The sequence below is a fragment of the Filicampus tigris genome, chromosome 3, assembly GCF_054856515.1.
Source record: "Filicampus tigris isolate MCC_2025a chromosome 3, RoL_Ftig_1.0, whole genome shotgun sequence".
Classification (NCBI taxonomy): domain Eukaryota; kingdom Metazoa; phylum Chordata; class Actinopteri; order Syngnathiformes; family Syngnathidae; genus Filicampus; species Filicampus tigris.
Genome location: NC_141219.1, coordinates 13,128,906 through 13,146,425, shown reverse-complemented (window position 1 = coordinate 13,146,425; position 17,520 = coordinate 13,128,906). Strand labels below are relative to the sequence as shown.

The following is a 17,520-nucleotide window of genomic DNA, read 5'->3' as shown; positions in this document are numbered from 1 at the left end:
TGGTAAGATTTTTCCAAAATATATTTCTCTTTGTAGGCGGCACGGTGGTCAACTGGTTAGCCTGTCCACCTCACAGTGCATAGGTCGTGGGTTCGAATCCGGCCCCGGCCTTCATGTGAGGAGTTTGCATGTTCTCCCCGTGCCTGCGTTGGTTTTCTACGAGTACTTCCGTTTTCTGAAGATGCATAGTAGGTTGTGGTAGTGTGGTATTTAAACATGTCAACTCATGTTGTTCATGTTGTTATTAATGCTAAACATATAAACCATAAACATATTGTAATGTAGTTTGTGTAGTTGGCAGGGCTGGGCATTCCGCCTGGCTAATGACGGACGCCCATTTTGTAGGCGATAAACGATAGACGGGAAAAAAAATAGTCAGACTAAGCATAGTCGGAAGCACTTTTTTCCCGTCTATCTAATCGTCTATTTTCGCGCCATATTTCGGATTATTATAACGTAGTAAAATATGCCTCGTTGATATGCACATGCATATTAACACCTACGATGTTAATATAATCCCGACTAATAGATTCACGTAAATGAATTTTGAATCGTGCGTTGCTTTAAATATTTGCACCAACACTGCAACACATACCTGGTTGTAGAGGAGGTACAGTAAAATGCAAAGAAGAGGACACAAAAGGGTGTGCCACACATGTGATATATTCTCTTTTTTTGTGGTATTCTTTTGACAAGGTGATACGGGCCACCGTGACCATGCACCCACTAGCGATCTTATTTCTGATGTTTGGGTGTTTTGCGCTACTATTATAGGCAACCAGGGCTTAGTTCACATTAATTTACCATTTCTGTCATTCCTCTCTGGCTTGATATTGTGATGCAAATCAGAGAATCTGGGACAGAGCGGTTTTCTTCATTGGCATCAGAGCAGCAGTATTTCTTATAGAGTAGATGCAGTGATGGATCTAACTCACGCACACACACGTGTACATTTTGAGATGCACACATGCACAACCACATACTGTTCTCCACATCAGTCATCCACTTATCTTGTAAATTTGTTGGAGCACTTGAATGTCGTCGCCTTAGAGGGAAAGTGCGCGTGCTCAGTTATATCAAACACAACCCTAAAAGGTGCTTTTTTATTTCCCTAAACACTGCATATATTCATTCACCCAGAAAGGTCCTCCACTAACAATGGTCACTCACATTCATACACACTATAATGAACACAGGGGGTCGACGTAAACCTGGCATGAATACTGCAACGTTGTTACTCTGTAGGAAACTACATTTTTAGTAGATATACTGGATGACAGTGATGAGATCAAATAACTACTGAGCGTGTTTGGACTATCTACTTCATTTATTCAAACATTTTATTTTATTTTTTTATGTGTTTGCCTGCTTGGATGAGAGAACAGTATTCACTATTTCTGTGTGGTGCAATCTGACTCCTAGACAGGTCTACTGGTTTCAATGATGACACAATTCTGAGTAGTTTAATACATTCCCCACAGTGCAGATGCTCATATGCAAAGAGAGTTTTGATATACCAGTGTCTGCAAAAGCAAATGCAGCCTGATTTGATTTGCTTATTATAGTTGTTGTTTGAGTTCTCATACCTTTTTTGAGTGAAGCATTTAATGAGTATAAATATATATAAAATTAAAAAAAATGAGTTGAACTGTAAAAGCAGCAACAAGGTGCTTGTGTCACATTTAACACATTTGAATAAAAACGTATTGACGAAAAAAAAAAAGAGAATAAAATGGTGATTTGAAAACTTTAGGATCTCCCTCCCCATATAATGCTGCAGTCGCTGTCATATTGAATTTTGATCCCCTTTTAAAAGAGGCTTGACTCTGATCTGCGAATATCCGATTACATGCGTGAATTGGGGCACTCGTTTGAATAAAAAAATCTGAATTGTGCTTGAAGCAATCCAGCCTATGTGTCTTGTTAAAATGCCCCAGGTATATAAGATAGTGTTCCATTGTCTCTTATCACAAAGCAGCAATGAGAAACATCACATGATGTGTCAGAGCAGGTAGGATGTTCTACTGTGAACTCAGAATATGGACTGAAAATGATGACGGTGGCTTGAAGTGGTGCTGAGTAGGTGGAAAAGGTAGTAGCAGGAACATTAGGGTCATTCGGAGGTCAAACGATGATTACATCAATATTAGTATCCGCCTATGCACTGATCTATTCATCTATTCATCCTTTGTAGTTGTTTACATGTGTATTTTTTGCCCACTAGAAAAACAATGCAACTTTTGTTTTATCTGTGTGTGGAATTTGTGTGGGTGCGTCCTTGTGTCAGCTTCATGATATATGAGAATAGTTGTGACATTGTGTTTACCCACAATTCTACGCTGCCCAGGGGACCATGAACTGTCACCTACACGGAAATTGACTGTTTTGCACACATGCACGCACAGATGCACAAACACAGAGACACAAACCCACAAAGTCTAGTTTTTGAGTTTATAAACCAAGACCAAGTATCATGCAGGTCCTTGCAGGTGAAAACAGAGAGAGATGCAACCATCCTTAAAGAGATAAAAAATACATAAACAAACAGGAAGAGAAATGGATTCACACATGCATGTAGAATGAAGACAGAAACACACACTCACATATACACCCACACGCACACACCCACACACCCCCCCACACACACACACACCCACACTCACATTCACACACACATTCACACACACACAAGCCCATCCATCCATTCAGCAAAGTGAGTTGACAGATGTAAATGTGCCCAGAGGACAGCAAGACTAAATGAAGATGCATTAGACCTTGTTTTGTGCATGTGTATGCGTGTTTGTGCGCATTTAGGAGAGCAAGCGCTGCCTCAAGCAGCAGAGGCGGCGATGATGAATGTCTATTTAAACATTGGAGCGATGCACACCCGTGTTCCTATTGTATTGATCTGCTCTACTTTGTTCACCTCCAAGCATGTGTCATTAGTGTTGTAAATCTCGCTCGGTTCTGCATGAATCCGTCACGCTAATGAATGTACTGCTCATGTTATATCCCAATAATCTGTGTTCGTGCAGTGCTTTAAATATGCACGATTAGCTTCATGACACTCAGCGACCACATCATTAGAAACACCTGCACGGTCTTACAACTGCTGTTTCAAAAATTCTGCTTTGATGATATAAGTGTTGATGGCGTCATTGAATTATTCATTTGACAAACGCTTGTTGTTGTGGCCGTAATTTGCGGTAATGTAGAGCTGCACTGAATTTTACTCAAGGTGAGTAGCAAAATAACAATAATCGTCAATATAACGCATTTCATGTTATCGTAACACCCCGTTATGAATAACATAGCATCTCATTTCACGGGAGTGGGGCTGTGAGAAAGCGACAAATGATTGACACCTCAAAAATCACGCCTACTGTCTCTGATTGGTATGTGCTTCTCACTTAGTTTTTGTTACCCCTCCCAGGAAGAAGAATATATTTCGCGCCCCCCCAACTCTCCGGCACAACTATAAATAGTATCATTTGTCTATAAAATTGTTGGAAGTACACCTCTGCAGAGAGGTAATATTCCTTTCACTCTCTGTGACAATGAGATTGTCACTGCCACCTACTGTAGTGGATGTGTAATTACACATTATTCTTGTGCGGCAAAAAAAAAAAAAAAAAAAGGTTCCCTGAGGTCACACATGCCCCCCTGGCATCGCACCGTGCCCCCCTGTTTGAGAATAAATGAATTAGACACACAAAGGCCAGCCAGAGACGGCTGATTTTTTTTTTTTCAGATATCATGTTTATCATGTACTACTGTAAAGTCATAATACCTGTTAGAACAAATATGAATAAAAGTGATTTTTTTGTATGGAATATTGCAAACTCCCCCTTTAAATGAGTGAGCACAATAAATAAATGAGTAGGTAATAGAAGTAAAATGAAACAAATTGCAAGCTGCATTCGTCCTTACAACTCAGTGGAATAGGAAGAAGTATAAACAGGTTTAATTCTACACTAATTTGGAAAAAAAATATTACATAACATACTAATTTACTTTAATACAGGAACATATAATTGTGTTTGAATTAGTGAATGCAAATAAATGACCTGAATCAATGATGTTGCGGTCATCTACCATCATACATTTCTTGTTACTTTTGTATATCAAATACATACACTATTTGATACACGTTTTTGAATTGGATCTCACTAAGTACAGTCGTACGGTACGTCACGGTATGTCAAGTGGTCGGTGTATTCCACTAACTCCCGATTGCATGTAATTGTGAAGACATACTACAGTGCATATGCACACACGCAGTTGTGCACAGGATGAATACACGATGGTATTTCTTGCATGTCAACGTCACTGCTGCTACCAGCACAGCCTGAGGGCAGACCACTCTCACTGTGGCCGCTGTGGCTCATGTCAGAGTTTTCATAGCAATACTGACAGGAGTCACAGCGACTGAAAAGCCAGGCTTTGTGCTGGGGGCAGTGATAAGGGACAGTGGGGAGGGATGAAATGTTAAAGGTTTAATGCTGTTTTATCTTCCACCGCTCCCTTCTGCAGTACTGCCTGCCATGCTGGAGTTATTCGAGAGAGTTTTGGAGCCACAGCTTTTTGTTTGGCTCATACGCAGTCACATGAACACAACATCTACGTGAAGAATGTTGCAATTCCATTATTAATATTATTTAGTGTAAATACCTGCTTATCGATTGCCTCCTGCTCATAGCCGTTATGTCTGTGTTGCCAGCAGAATTTAACATGGCTCACATTAACATCAAGCCAACAGCAACTATTCAACTAATGTGTACTATTTTTTGGCGTCTTGGATTTAAAAGAAAAACACAAAAAACGTTTCTTTCAAATGCAAATACCTGGGGATGTTTTTATGTTGGTGTCAATTTTATGTGCATTTTTAGTGAGGCTGACTGAGGTCTCCACAGGTTGTCCCCTGCAGTACTCTCGATAGCCTCGGGCTTGGTCATTGTTTCCATAGCAACCACAGGTCTCGAGTCCATTGCCCAAAAGTGTCATTGTTACACATGCCATCACAAGAGGTGTGATTAGGAAAAATACAATGTCGTTGATTTAAATATTCATTTTTGATAAGTGGCTTAGTATTTTGACCATCTTGTCCAGTTCTTCAACAAAAGCTAGAATGAAAATGATGATATACTGTACCTGACTGTAGATTGTTTATCTTAAAACTGATGTACCACAGAGTTTTAAAAAAATGTGAGGGTGTCATAAATCAATTCCATCCATCCCTACATGTTCTATACTGCTTTTCCTGGGTAAGGTGGAGCCTATCCCAGCTGACGGATGAAAGACGATATACAACCTCGACTGGTTGCTAGCCAAACACATGGCACATTCACACCCAAGGACAATTCAGAGCCTTCAATGAACCTAACATGCATTTAGTGCCCAGTTTAATTTTGTTGTACTAAATGTACATTTATTCCATGAATCAAATAACAATTTACAGGAAAAATTATTTAGAGTAACACAAAACAAGAGATTTCACACCCCAATCATACATCATCAGTAAATCTTGAAATAGGTAAGTTTGCATTAACTGTTAGTGTTAGCTGCTAACACCATCAACAGGCTGAATGGTTAACATTTATTCAAGTCATTACTTATTAAAGTTGAGTGTTTCATTGTTTTTCTTATTACGTTCAACTTCTTTTTACTCATTACAGTTGAGGAAGTAAGAAAAATAGATGTGAGACGTAGAGATGTATCTGCGGCATTAAACTCAAAGATGGTCAAATTGTTTTATTGTTCTGTTTTACAATTTTTACACGGACGATTAGGGGTGTTAACATTTTACTTTATTTTATCACGAACCTTTTCCTGATGATGACAGCTGTCCCCTAGTACAGATTATTTGCAATTTCATTATTTCCTATGGGCACAATTGTTTCCTAATCCGCAACAAATTGGAGGTCGACAAGTGTCCTGGAACAGATTGCGTTCCACCTTGAAGGTTTAATTGTACTTGTGTTTTAGTAGCTACTGTGCACTGCTCAAGGGCATATCAATAGTGCTGCAGAAGCAAAACTGAAATCTCTCCAATGGCCAGTCTTAATTTCCCATATTTAGACCTGTAATAGTAGTGGTAATAGTAGTAGTAGTGGTACTAGGAGTAGTTTATTCCACAGCTGCTTTCAAATTGTCCCTCAACTCCTCAAGTCAAGTCGAGTCAAGATATATTTTATTGGAAGCCCTTCAGGGGAAATAGGCGTGTGTCACTGTCATCATGGTGGCTGAAAGCCGATGTAAGCCTTGAGTATTCATTCTTTCTGTCACAGAGCACATGACAGTTGATAAGAGAGTGAAGGCTTCCCTCTTCAACATCCCAAGCAGATGCTCAAAGCAACTCGAAAAGCCTGGCCTCTAATCATTCACAGTGCCTTAAGGTGGTGTCTTTCCAAAAGTCTTTGCAGGAATGAAAATATATTGGTGGGGATTTTAAGATATCTCACCTATTTGCAAAATCACTGACTTTGGCCATTGCAGGCCCCACCTGTACTAAAAGAGCTTTTTGCAAGCCTGTGGCACCTTTCTGCTTATACCCACCTCTGAGAACCCTATTTAGCTGAAGCCTAAACATAGGTCGCCCAGCATTAGGAAGCTTGTTCAGATCCATTTTTTATTTGTGTAATTAGTGGATATTTCACATTTTCAGTGACAAGAAACCCTGATTCAGGATATTAAAGTTTGATTGCTTCTAACAGACCCCAGGTTTTAGTGACAACATCCAACTAGACATCAAATAGTCAAATATATTTTGATGACTACCTTTATTATGTCAATATGTGGTGCATTGTAAGTAAAAACATTGTTGGAAAAACCAAGGCACCTTTTGAGTGATTAATCAGTCCAGGAGATGTTGTACTAAGCCGAGCTCCTGACATTGAGTTCGAAAATGCAATATAGTATGTCACAATGATGTATGTACATCAATAGGCTGCAATAGTTTTTTTTTTTTTTTTTTTTTTACAACACCTGCTCTGCATAGTCACTGATTGACTGCAGTCATATTTGCATCCCTTCCCAGAGGAAACATAAATAACAAATAACACATGTCATGTTAGAACCTGATATGTTATATATTACATGTCTTAATGTATATGATAACCCCATTATAGGATGCTTCAGAAGCAGCATATCACCTGGACAGCTGGTTTAAAGAGTCCAATAATATATCAAAACATGTTAATTACCTCTATTAATCTAATGGCTGTTACCTGATATGCAGAGATGACAGCAGCATCCACCACATCCCATCCATCCATTATCCGCACCGCTTATCCTCACAAGGGTCACGGGCGTGCTGGAGCCTATCCCAGCTGTCTTTGGGCAATGGGTGGGGTACACCCTGAATTGGTTGCCAGCCAATCGCAGGGCACACACAGACAATCAAGCTTTGGCTCACAATCATACCTAGGGATCAACCTAGGTCATGCATGTTTTTGGGATGTGGGAGGAAACCGGAGTACCTGGAGAAAACCCCCGCTGGCACGGGGAGAAAATGCAAACTCCACACAGGAAGGTCGGGGCCGGATTCGAACACATTCCTATGCAGTGCGAGGCGAACGTGCTAACAAGTCGAACACCGTGCTGCCCCCACCACATCCCGTTTTGTGAAAGAGGTGACGGTAAATGAATGGTTTGACACAATTGTTTAAAAATGTTCTCAACCATAATTATATTAGCATATAATGTATTTCAATTTAGCTGGTTAGACAATTTTAATTTGAAGCGCTGATGGCAATCACTGTAATAATTGGATTCCAACAGATTAATAGAATACATGTTTTAGGTGAATTATTAGTTAAAAGACAAACTCACCCTTGTTCTGTGGTTTGTTATTCTGCTCCAAAAATGTGATGAGCGGTCAAACTGTGACCGCTGTTAGCTACATGGGCACTTTCTATATTAGCAACCCTTTCTTAGCTCTTAGTCTAGCTGGAAAGGTTGTGCAGGATTGGTGTTTAACAGACTGTGGCTGCTACAGTGATTACTTTGTTTAGCGGGTGATTGATGAGAAGCACTGCTGGAAATGTCACTTGCCCTGCTAATGTATTTCCACCATACGGAACGTAGAGAAGCCGCTATTCGGACATTTTAATACATTTACAGTGTATGGGGTAACACATAAATGTTGCCTTTACACGCTGCTCAGGTTACAACAACAGGCACTAGGCAGTCACTTTTAATACTAATCTATTGCTACCATTGACCATTTTACATGTAATTCTACCAGTGACGTGCCATCAGGGCATTAAAGGCCTTCTTTGCAAGCCCAAACACTATCAGAAGCACTGACCTACATTTACAACTTAAATGAAGTGGTACTAATTTATTTACAACAGTCTTTTGTCTTAATTTCATAGCGTGTCTTGCTGGATTTTTTTCTTTTATGTCCAATCAGATTTCAGCATCGATGTGTTGCCATTCACATATTATTTTTCCCAATGACTTCACAATCTCGAGTGCCACTTCCTTGCATTCAACTTCTCCACTAATGATTGCAGCAGCAAAAATCATGAAAAGGACATAATTGCTACTCCGCGGCCTCAGTTTGACTGATTTACTCATGTAGATCGGCCTTGCCTTTTGATGTAGACTGTACAGCAGGGTAACTTGATAAAAACATCCAGGTCGCAGGTTGGCTTTTAACTGGCAGCAACTGCCTCAGTGTTTCCATAAAAGCATATTAAAAGAAAATGTCTTAGCTATTTTTAGCATGTGTTGCTAATATGCGTCACCATATATTCATATCTAGAGAAAAAAAAAACTGTAGAGGTATTGCAGATGACTGCAGTCAGGTTATATATTTTTTTTATTAGAGGAGCTGGCAGATTTTCTCATATCAAATTCAAACATATGATAAATGTTCCTCATTTTATACATTATGAGATGGTTTAAAATGTAAGACAGGTTTTGCTGATTGTAATGTTGAATTTGAAGTGTGAGGTTAGCATTTGCTCTTTATAATAATAATAAAAATAAATGTTGTATGTCACAAATGATGGCAGAATGTGAAACCTTTAAATGGTAGAGGAACCTAAATAAGTGGAAGCAAAGCAAAAAAAAAAAACAACAACATTTGTGTGTTGTGTATATTCAATTTTGCAGAGTTTCAGGGCAAGGAATTACGGGTATATTGGAGTACAAGCACCACACAAGTCAAAATTCGAACCCAGAACCTCTGACTGTGAGACAGATGTTCCAGTCACATGCTTTGCTCATCTTTAGAACCTTTATTATTGAATCCAGTTCACTCTTCTAGCACTTATCTCTTATTCCGTTCATCCTTAATTGATTGTATCCGTCTCAAAGTTTTCTCCTCACTTAAAATTTGCCTTCTGCTCATACTGAGCTGCCACTGCATCAAAATAAAATGCCCTCAGGCTGTAGACGGCCCACAGGGAAAACCACAAAAGATGCTTCATTGGTTATTGTTGCAAGACAACACTAGAAATACACAAACCCTCACACATGCATGCACATATTGTCCATACAGACCTGCACCTGTTGGTGATACTTTACAATATAAATATCTGCAATGGAATTAAATCACAAGCTATGTGCTTGAACTTTTACATAGGCATAATAACTGTTCCTTCCTTACTAACCCACAATGGTAATGTTCACTCATGCACCACTCTAAATCAATGAAATTGTATTTAAATTGTACACTGTTCAGTAAAACTGCATCTAATGAGATTGTGCAAGATATGCACCAGAAATGTAGCTTCTACCAAGATAATTATGCTCAACGTGGATTGACGCTGTCAGAGTGGAATGAGCGTAATGTTACACCATCTACTAACGATATATTATTGTTGCATAGTGACAAAGGTTACCAAGAGTCAACTGAGTGAGTGCACTTTTTTCATTCAACGTAATGACAGTAACGTCTATACATTAGCGGCGTAAAGTAGTATTCAAAAAACCTAGACATCAACATGAAATGTCTGAAAGAACATCAGAATCATCTAAATGATGACTGTGACTAAGAATTTAGGTGCATGTCAGTGTCTGCCCTATCCTTCTGAAATATCCCCCCAATTCTTTCAGATGACTACCTCAGACATTAGCCTAAATTAGGGACTACCTTTGTGCAGTGCACTGCCTGAAAACACAGCAGTCTGGCAAACACAAGGCTGTATGGTCACCGATGTGTGACTAATCACTTGGCTGAGACACATGAGTCCTTTTATTGTCTCGTCCCAGCCTCACTCAGTGCCGCCAGAGCTTTGAGTTTGTTGGGACGAAGCAGGCGCCATGTCTGCATAGGCAATGGTGGCTCAGTTGAGTGTGCATAACGCCACTCAGATGCTTGACTTTATACAATACCACATTTAAATGATTAAAAAAATCTACAAGTTTATAAAATGAGGCTTCAAAATTGTGCAAAAAATAAGCTGCGTGGGCATGCCCGCTGAATGTGCTGAAATCACAACCAGCTCAGTCAACTGTCAGTCAAATGCCATTACGATGACCTGGAAAACTGGATGCCACTTTGTCTAGGATCTTTCTAATGTGCGCACATAATTACAGTTTGCACCACTAAAGTACCGTATATCCGCTTAGAGCCTCCGGTGGCTGAAATGCATCCCACTCGGTTGTCGCGGGGCACTCTGAAGCGGCTGCGCCAGCGTGAAGACCCTGCCCACACGTTGACCTTCAGATCTGACATTTCTTCTCAAATTGCTCTTCCGCCGTCCGTCCGTGACGTGCATGCACTCATGGCCGTCAACGAGACACTCGCGGCAGCAGACTATGCGCAAGGATGATGCGTGTTTTAGATGTAGGCATAGCTGGCTGGCCACCTGCGTGTCGCTGTTGTGCCAGATGACCACTGAAGCAAACAGTCGGTCAAGTTCCTTTATAGTGGGGGAGGCGCGACTCATGTCAGTTCCCAGTCAGCAATTATCTTCAGACATGTATAATTTATTTAGAAACAAATCTCTGAATTAAACTTTACAGAGTCATTAAGCAATGCTATAATGACCGTATACAGTACAACTCACCAAAGACTGGCTTCTTCCTTGTCCTACACGCTGCCCCTCAAGTTTCATGGAAATCATTTTCCGGTGTATTCCTGTAAAAAAGGTCATTCAAACAACAACTCTAGTAGTGGCCTCACGACTTTTGGACACAACTGTATATACCTGTATAGACCGATACTGTAAACATATACAGTATTGTTTCCACAACTGTTCTTTTCAAAGTGTACTTTTCCATTTGAGCAAAGACTTATAATATGTCTCTTCCTTATCGCCTCCTTTTCATTTCTTTATCTCTGGTCTCTCCTGTTGCTCTCTCCTTCCTCCCTCTTGTCAACTTATCTTCCTCACCATTCACCCCTCTTTTTCTTCCTGTCCTAGTTCTCAGGGTCTCATGGTGAAACTTTGTCTAATTACCATGCCAGTGTTTAATTGGAACAGCCTACACAAACTGATTAAACTGAATGTCCCTTAATATAGACAGACTTTATTTTATACACTCACACAGAGACGAGGCATTTTGATACACATTATACCCTCAACAAGTTAACACGCTCCAGTTGTGCAAGCATACATAACATACTGTGTACACCGGGGTTAGAATCTGTGGATTTTTTCCAGGTTGGTACTTCAGTGACTGTGTTGCTGCCCTCTTTGTGGAGCCGAGGCATGTTGGCTCCAGCCGCAGATTGATTTTTGGCCCAGTTAGACCACAAGCTCCCTGTAGCTGCTGCCACTGTGTCATCCAACAACTGGCGACAACAACGTGCTCATTAAGGATACATAATCATTATACTCATGCACAAAACCAAATATCAAATATTAGTATTTTGTGATTTTAAAAAAATATATGTTTTTTGCATTACAACTGTGTCATATGGTCGTATGCACAGTTTATAGATTCTGTGAAATAAAATCAATAAAATAGAATCAGAAAGTAAATAAATCAAATGAATACATATACATAATACATATACAGTATTTTATCAAAGTGAAATCTCATGCCAGGATAATATCCCTAATCTATTCTTACTCTTTTCTGTTTCAGTCCTGCCCAGCCACACATGTGGCATCCCTGGACTCATACCAAACGGAGTCATCCATGGAGCGCGGTACAACATTGGGGACAAAATCCGTTACAGCTGTGAGTCTGGTTTTGTCCTGGAGGGACATAATATCCTCACATGCATTGTATCACCAGGCAGCGGAGCGCAGTGGGACTTCCCCTCACCATTTTGTAGAGGTAAGTGCACTTTGGCTTTCTTTTTTTCCTCATCCTTGACTGAGATAAGCACTTGCGCTGTCTCCCAAAGGAGGTGTCTATCTGTTGGGAATCCACGAGGAAAATATAGCTCCAGAAATTACCCTGAAACTATATAAAACTAATGCCTGGGTCATGAGAATGGAGAGACCAGATCATGAGGTCGCAGGCTGGAGATGGATGAGAAGCTCCTGTGTATTGATTAGCTAAACTCACAGTAAGGTCTTGTTTAAACTACTGGATGTAACAAAGCATTCGATGAATCAGATCGGGTCCAAATATCCTGACACAACCCTCTCTAATGGTCAATTAGTCTGCAAACAAGAAGAAACCTGTGCATGTTTCTGCCAAAGAAAACAATTTTGGAAAAGGATTTCAAATCTCCGGGGTATTCTCTGCAAAACCATTATTGGTCGGTTTCATTTAAGTCTGATTTGATGCGCTGTACTCTTAAATAATTTTACATGATTTCCAGTAAAATGCATGTGTTTTACACATCGACATTAATATGAGCTTTTTATGATTGTATGTGTTTGTATTGTCATAAAATATATATGTAGCATAAAACACTATGGTATATTTATATATTTATTAATGTCCACACTTTACTTTACAGATATGGACGTATAAAAACTGTGACTTGCTTAGAGGGGAAGTCAACACAAACATATTTTTTTCCAAGAATATGTTCTATGCAGGCCCACCAGATGAAATAAGGCATTCTGGTTAATATAGCGTTTGTAGAATATGAGTTAAGCAGCAAAATCTGTCTGTCTCAGGGGGCGGCCATTTTGTTACTTCTCTTGACCGAAAGTGACATCACAGTGGCTCAGGGCTCAAATAATGGCCAATATTTATCAGAATACCTTGTTTCAACTAGTGGGCCTGCATAGAACAGATTACTGAAAAAAATATGTTTTGGTGGTTTTTCGCTTTAATGATACAGAACAACCTCCTGAATAAAAACATCCTTTTAATTAGGCTCCACTTTGACACAAATTTTCAAACCAAAATATTGATATCTATACTGACTTGAGAAAGAAACCTCAGATGTATACTGTTTCCAGACATTCCAAATGATTGCAAACTCCTATCCCAATTATAAACATATTTAAATAGTAATATCTTTTAAATAATCTATATTTTAAACTTGACTCTCGGCTTAGGCATTAGGAGTTTGCATGCTCTCACTGTGCTTTTGTGGGCTTTCTTCAGATACTGCAGCTCCTTCAATTTTCTTTTTTTTTCATCAATATTGCGATTGTGATTCAATATGTGATTATTCTTTTAAAGTACTCTATCTATGTGTTTTTCTGCCCAATCAGATTTCGGATACAAACACATAAATGAATCTGTATTACATATAATAGATGATTTATGCATAAATGCTTTGGTCTTATGGGTCAGGCTAACAGTAAAACAAAGACAAATGAACCATTAATTTATATGAAAGACACGTTATTGATCTATTTTGTTTAGAGTTGATGACTTACAGAACACTTTTGACGTGCAGTCTTTAAGCAATTGATAGGACAACTTCTACTGAACAAGTGTGGCGTAAACATCAATCAGTAAATCATAATTCAGATTACAACAATAATGCAAACAAATCTGTGGCTACATCACACTAATATATTATATAAGAAATGAAGCCTACCAACCGACCGAAATGAAGCGTTTGTTGTTGGGTTTCAAATTGCAACCTTTGTGATTTGAAAATTGCATTCTACTACATCGCAATGTCAAATTCAGTTTGATTATGGTAATTATTCAGCCCTTCAAATGAGGATAAATGATACAGAAATAGAATGGATCTCCCATCAATGAGACTCAGAATAAACTACTGAAAACAGAATGCAGTCTAGTCAGTGTCTGAACGATCCATCAAATCATCTCATTCATTCATTTTCATTTTTCTCTCTCCAGCGGAGGGGGCATGCGGCGGCACGTTACGAGGCACCGCAGGTTCAATAACCAGTCCCGGCTACCCCGCTGAGTATGACAACAATCTGGACTGCACGTGGTCAATCCTCGCTGAACCCGGGGACACGATAGCGCTTGTCTTCAATGACTTCTTATTGGAAGACAAGTATGACTTCCTAGAAATCAGCGGGACCGAGGCGCCCAGCATATGGTGAGATATATTTGTTTGTGTCAAATCTTATTTAAATCTTATTTAAAATGGTAATTTACACGAATACATCCACAACCCGTTCTTGCTCTGCAAATCCAAATAAACTATGCCACTTTAGGTATGACAAGAGACTTGATTTTTAGTGACTTGTACCGAAACCTAAATCGTACAAAATGAGTTACTTGTTTGAAATGTACTGTTTTCCAAGACCACAAGCATTAGTTGCTGCCTTGTGCATGTGCAAACACACAAACAATCCACAGTTCGGTTCATATTACAGTTTTGTGGTCACAGTTTTTGGTTTGGTTCAGTATACTTTTACTTTTCGGAAAATATTTGGCCAAGAAAGTTCTTTTTTCTAATGCTAAAAGCAAAATGTTTTTTTTTTCATTGTCACTAAAATGCAGTGGAATCTTTAATGAATACCATACACAAAAAGTCTAACAAAAGCAAAAATGGTTCTTTAAGATCTGAATTAGTGCACACATAAGAATTTACTTTTCCAACCGCATTATACCAACAACATAAAGTGAAACACAATTTTTAAGAAAAGCAAACTGCAGCAGCTCAGTGTTGTTGTTTTTTTTTCTTCTTCTTTTGCGGTAAGCGGTTTGATTGATTAGGGATAGCGACAAGGACCACAACCCAACTTCTTTGTGGTTTCCCAAAAATCCCAACAGCTCGCTTTGTTCAGGGAAGAGGCACACAAACAATATTTCGGTACAGAAAATATATTGTTTCCTGCAATAATTTGGGCCAAGCCAGCAATCGCATAAAATACATGTTTTGAGGGCGCACCATACCAGTCCAACTACACATTGGTAAAGTTGGACACATTATTGTATAAACACAATTGATACATACAGTATATTGACATTTATTTGATGGTGATCATATAACTTTTAAGTAATTGCTCATTGCTTTTTGTATACAATTCTACTAAATGTTTTGTGAGTTCCAGCTCAAATCCACTTTGATGCTACAAAGCGTTCCTAGTTCCTTATTTGTTCAAATCTCACAGGGAAGATGACAGACTTATTTTTCACTCCTATATACTGTACAGTGTTTGTGTTTCAAAATTGGCAGTTTGTTCCAACAGCTCTGTAACATTTGCTTCCCTAATTTAGTACACTGTTGGAATCCATGCCTTCATCTTCACTAAAGGTTTGAGCAGAGGTGGAGGCTGCCTGCTGGTAAAGCATGCAGTCCCCGGTCAAAATATAGAAAGCCTTAACAAAGTTGACCGCGAGGCCCATTTCCATCCATCCATCCATTATCCAAACCGCTTATCCTCACGTGCTGAAGCCTATCCCTGCTGTCTTCGGGCAGTAGGCGGGGTACACCCTGAACTGGTTGCCGGCCAATTGCAGGGCACACGGAGACAAATAAACATTCATACTCACAGTTACACCTAGAAAGAATTTAGAGTGATCAATTAACCTACCATGCGTGTTTTTGGAATGTGGGACGAAACCAGAGTACCCGGAGAAAATCCATGCAAGGACGGGGAGAATATGCAAGCTCCACACAGGAAGGTCGGATTCCAACTCACGACCTGTGAGGTGGATGTGCTAACCAGTCGCCCACTAAGCCCCAAACACAAATTGTTTGGAAAATTCCATCAGTAATCGTTATGGTAAATGTAGGCTTGATTGAGACCCATTTTCAAGTTTGTACATAAATTGTCAATTGATTGAGGAAATATTGAAATGTCGACATTCCCGAGGGACCTCATTAGCCTTTCGTGACACCACAGAGGAAACTCTTCTTCTTCCAGTAAGACAAATGACTTTGTGTCCAACTGATAGAAATAAATTGTTTACATGGGAACATTGATTATATCAGTTAAAAAATCTCACAATACACATAACTCTTCTCCAGCATTTATTCTGTAAACTGCGCAATCCTCTGGAATGCAATCATTCATCCAAGGCTTATGTTCCAATTTCAGCGGCGTCCTCACAGCTGCGCAAGGTGACATGGCATTTGGTCTCGTTCAGTAAATACAAATATCAGTGAGACCAGGTGTTTGTATGCAAAGGGCAGAGAGGGTTATTCCATGCCGTGTAACTGTGACTATATTGGTCTTGTGTCTTTATCTATCACCATCTTGATAAAGGAAAAAGTCGTGCGCTGAAGAAGAAATCTTGATTGTGAGTGGTGAGATTGGAATTGATTGGTGGACAGATAAATGTGCAGCGTGAAGAGGCTCAAAGAGGATGGTGCTCGACAGAAACAAAAGGATGGGCGAATAATTGCGTGTTTAGTCCTGTCGCCAGTTGAGCAGTAACACATCAAGCGTGGCGTCCTCATGATACCGTTTATGTGTATGTCTGCATGTCGGTGTCAGGTCTTAAGTGGCCTGCTGACAGCTTGAGCTGTTGCTCGATGTCCCCAGGCGCTGACAGATAGCACACAGATGTATGCACGCACATACTCGCCTGGCTTATCTGTGAAAGCTTACATTCAAAGACCACAATCACCCAGTCCTCTGCAGTGCAGGATTTGGAGGGTTTTAGGTGTAGGCAGGGGAAAGGGCTATTGAAGGCACCGTCAGGGACATGGAAAGTGTTGCCTTCAGCAAAACCTTTCAACTTGATACAATATTTTTGAATAAGGACCACAGTCTCCCCAAATATACAAGTAGTAGGTTGTTGTCAGTCCTGTACAGCACAACTTCATAATTCTGCCTTTTTGGAGGTCCAAATCAGGAGGATAAGCGTGGCTTGAAACGGAAAGACAAGTAGAATGACTCCTGCTTTTTTTTGTGTTTTTTTAAAAAGAAAAGAAATTATTATCTAATCAGGTAATATCAGCTGTGTTATAAATTTTCCCATCCCGGCAGGTGTGCCAACATGACAAGATTATAGAAAAACTTAAGATGCAATGGTCAACATATGACATGAAGATGGCGTCTAAAACAAGCTGGATAGGGGCCCTTGAGGACCGGAGTTGGTCACCCCTGATGTAGAACAACCTTCTGCAGTGCATTTCCTATAATTAGGCTTATCTGGGAAACTTATTGTCGAATCTGGTTGATATTGATTCAAGTGATCTAAACAGAAAGGAGCAACAAAACGTCCACTGAAAAACAAAAACGCAATTGGTTATTTAATTTAAAGCAGGAC

General features: G+C 39.6%; 1 protein-coding gene across 1 annotated transcript in view; it reads left to right on the top strand.

Moving 5' to 3' along the window:
* The window catches only part of LOC147149956 (CUB and sushi domain-containing protein 1-like), a 434,959-nt gene that overhangs the window by 227,213 nt on the left and 190,226 nt on the right, over positions 1-17,520 (top strand). Inside the window, exons 5-6 of the mRNA XM_086024950.1 lie at positions 12,046-12,240; positions 14,185-14,392. Coding sequence (XP_085881076.1) covers positions 12,046-12,240; positions 14,185-14,392 — 403 coding nt within the window. The remainder of the gene's footprint in view (positions 1-12,045; positions 12,241-14,184; positions 14,393-17,520) is intronic.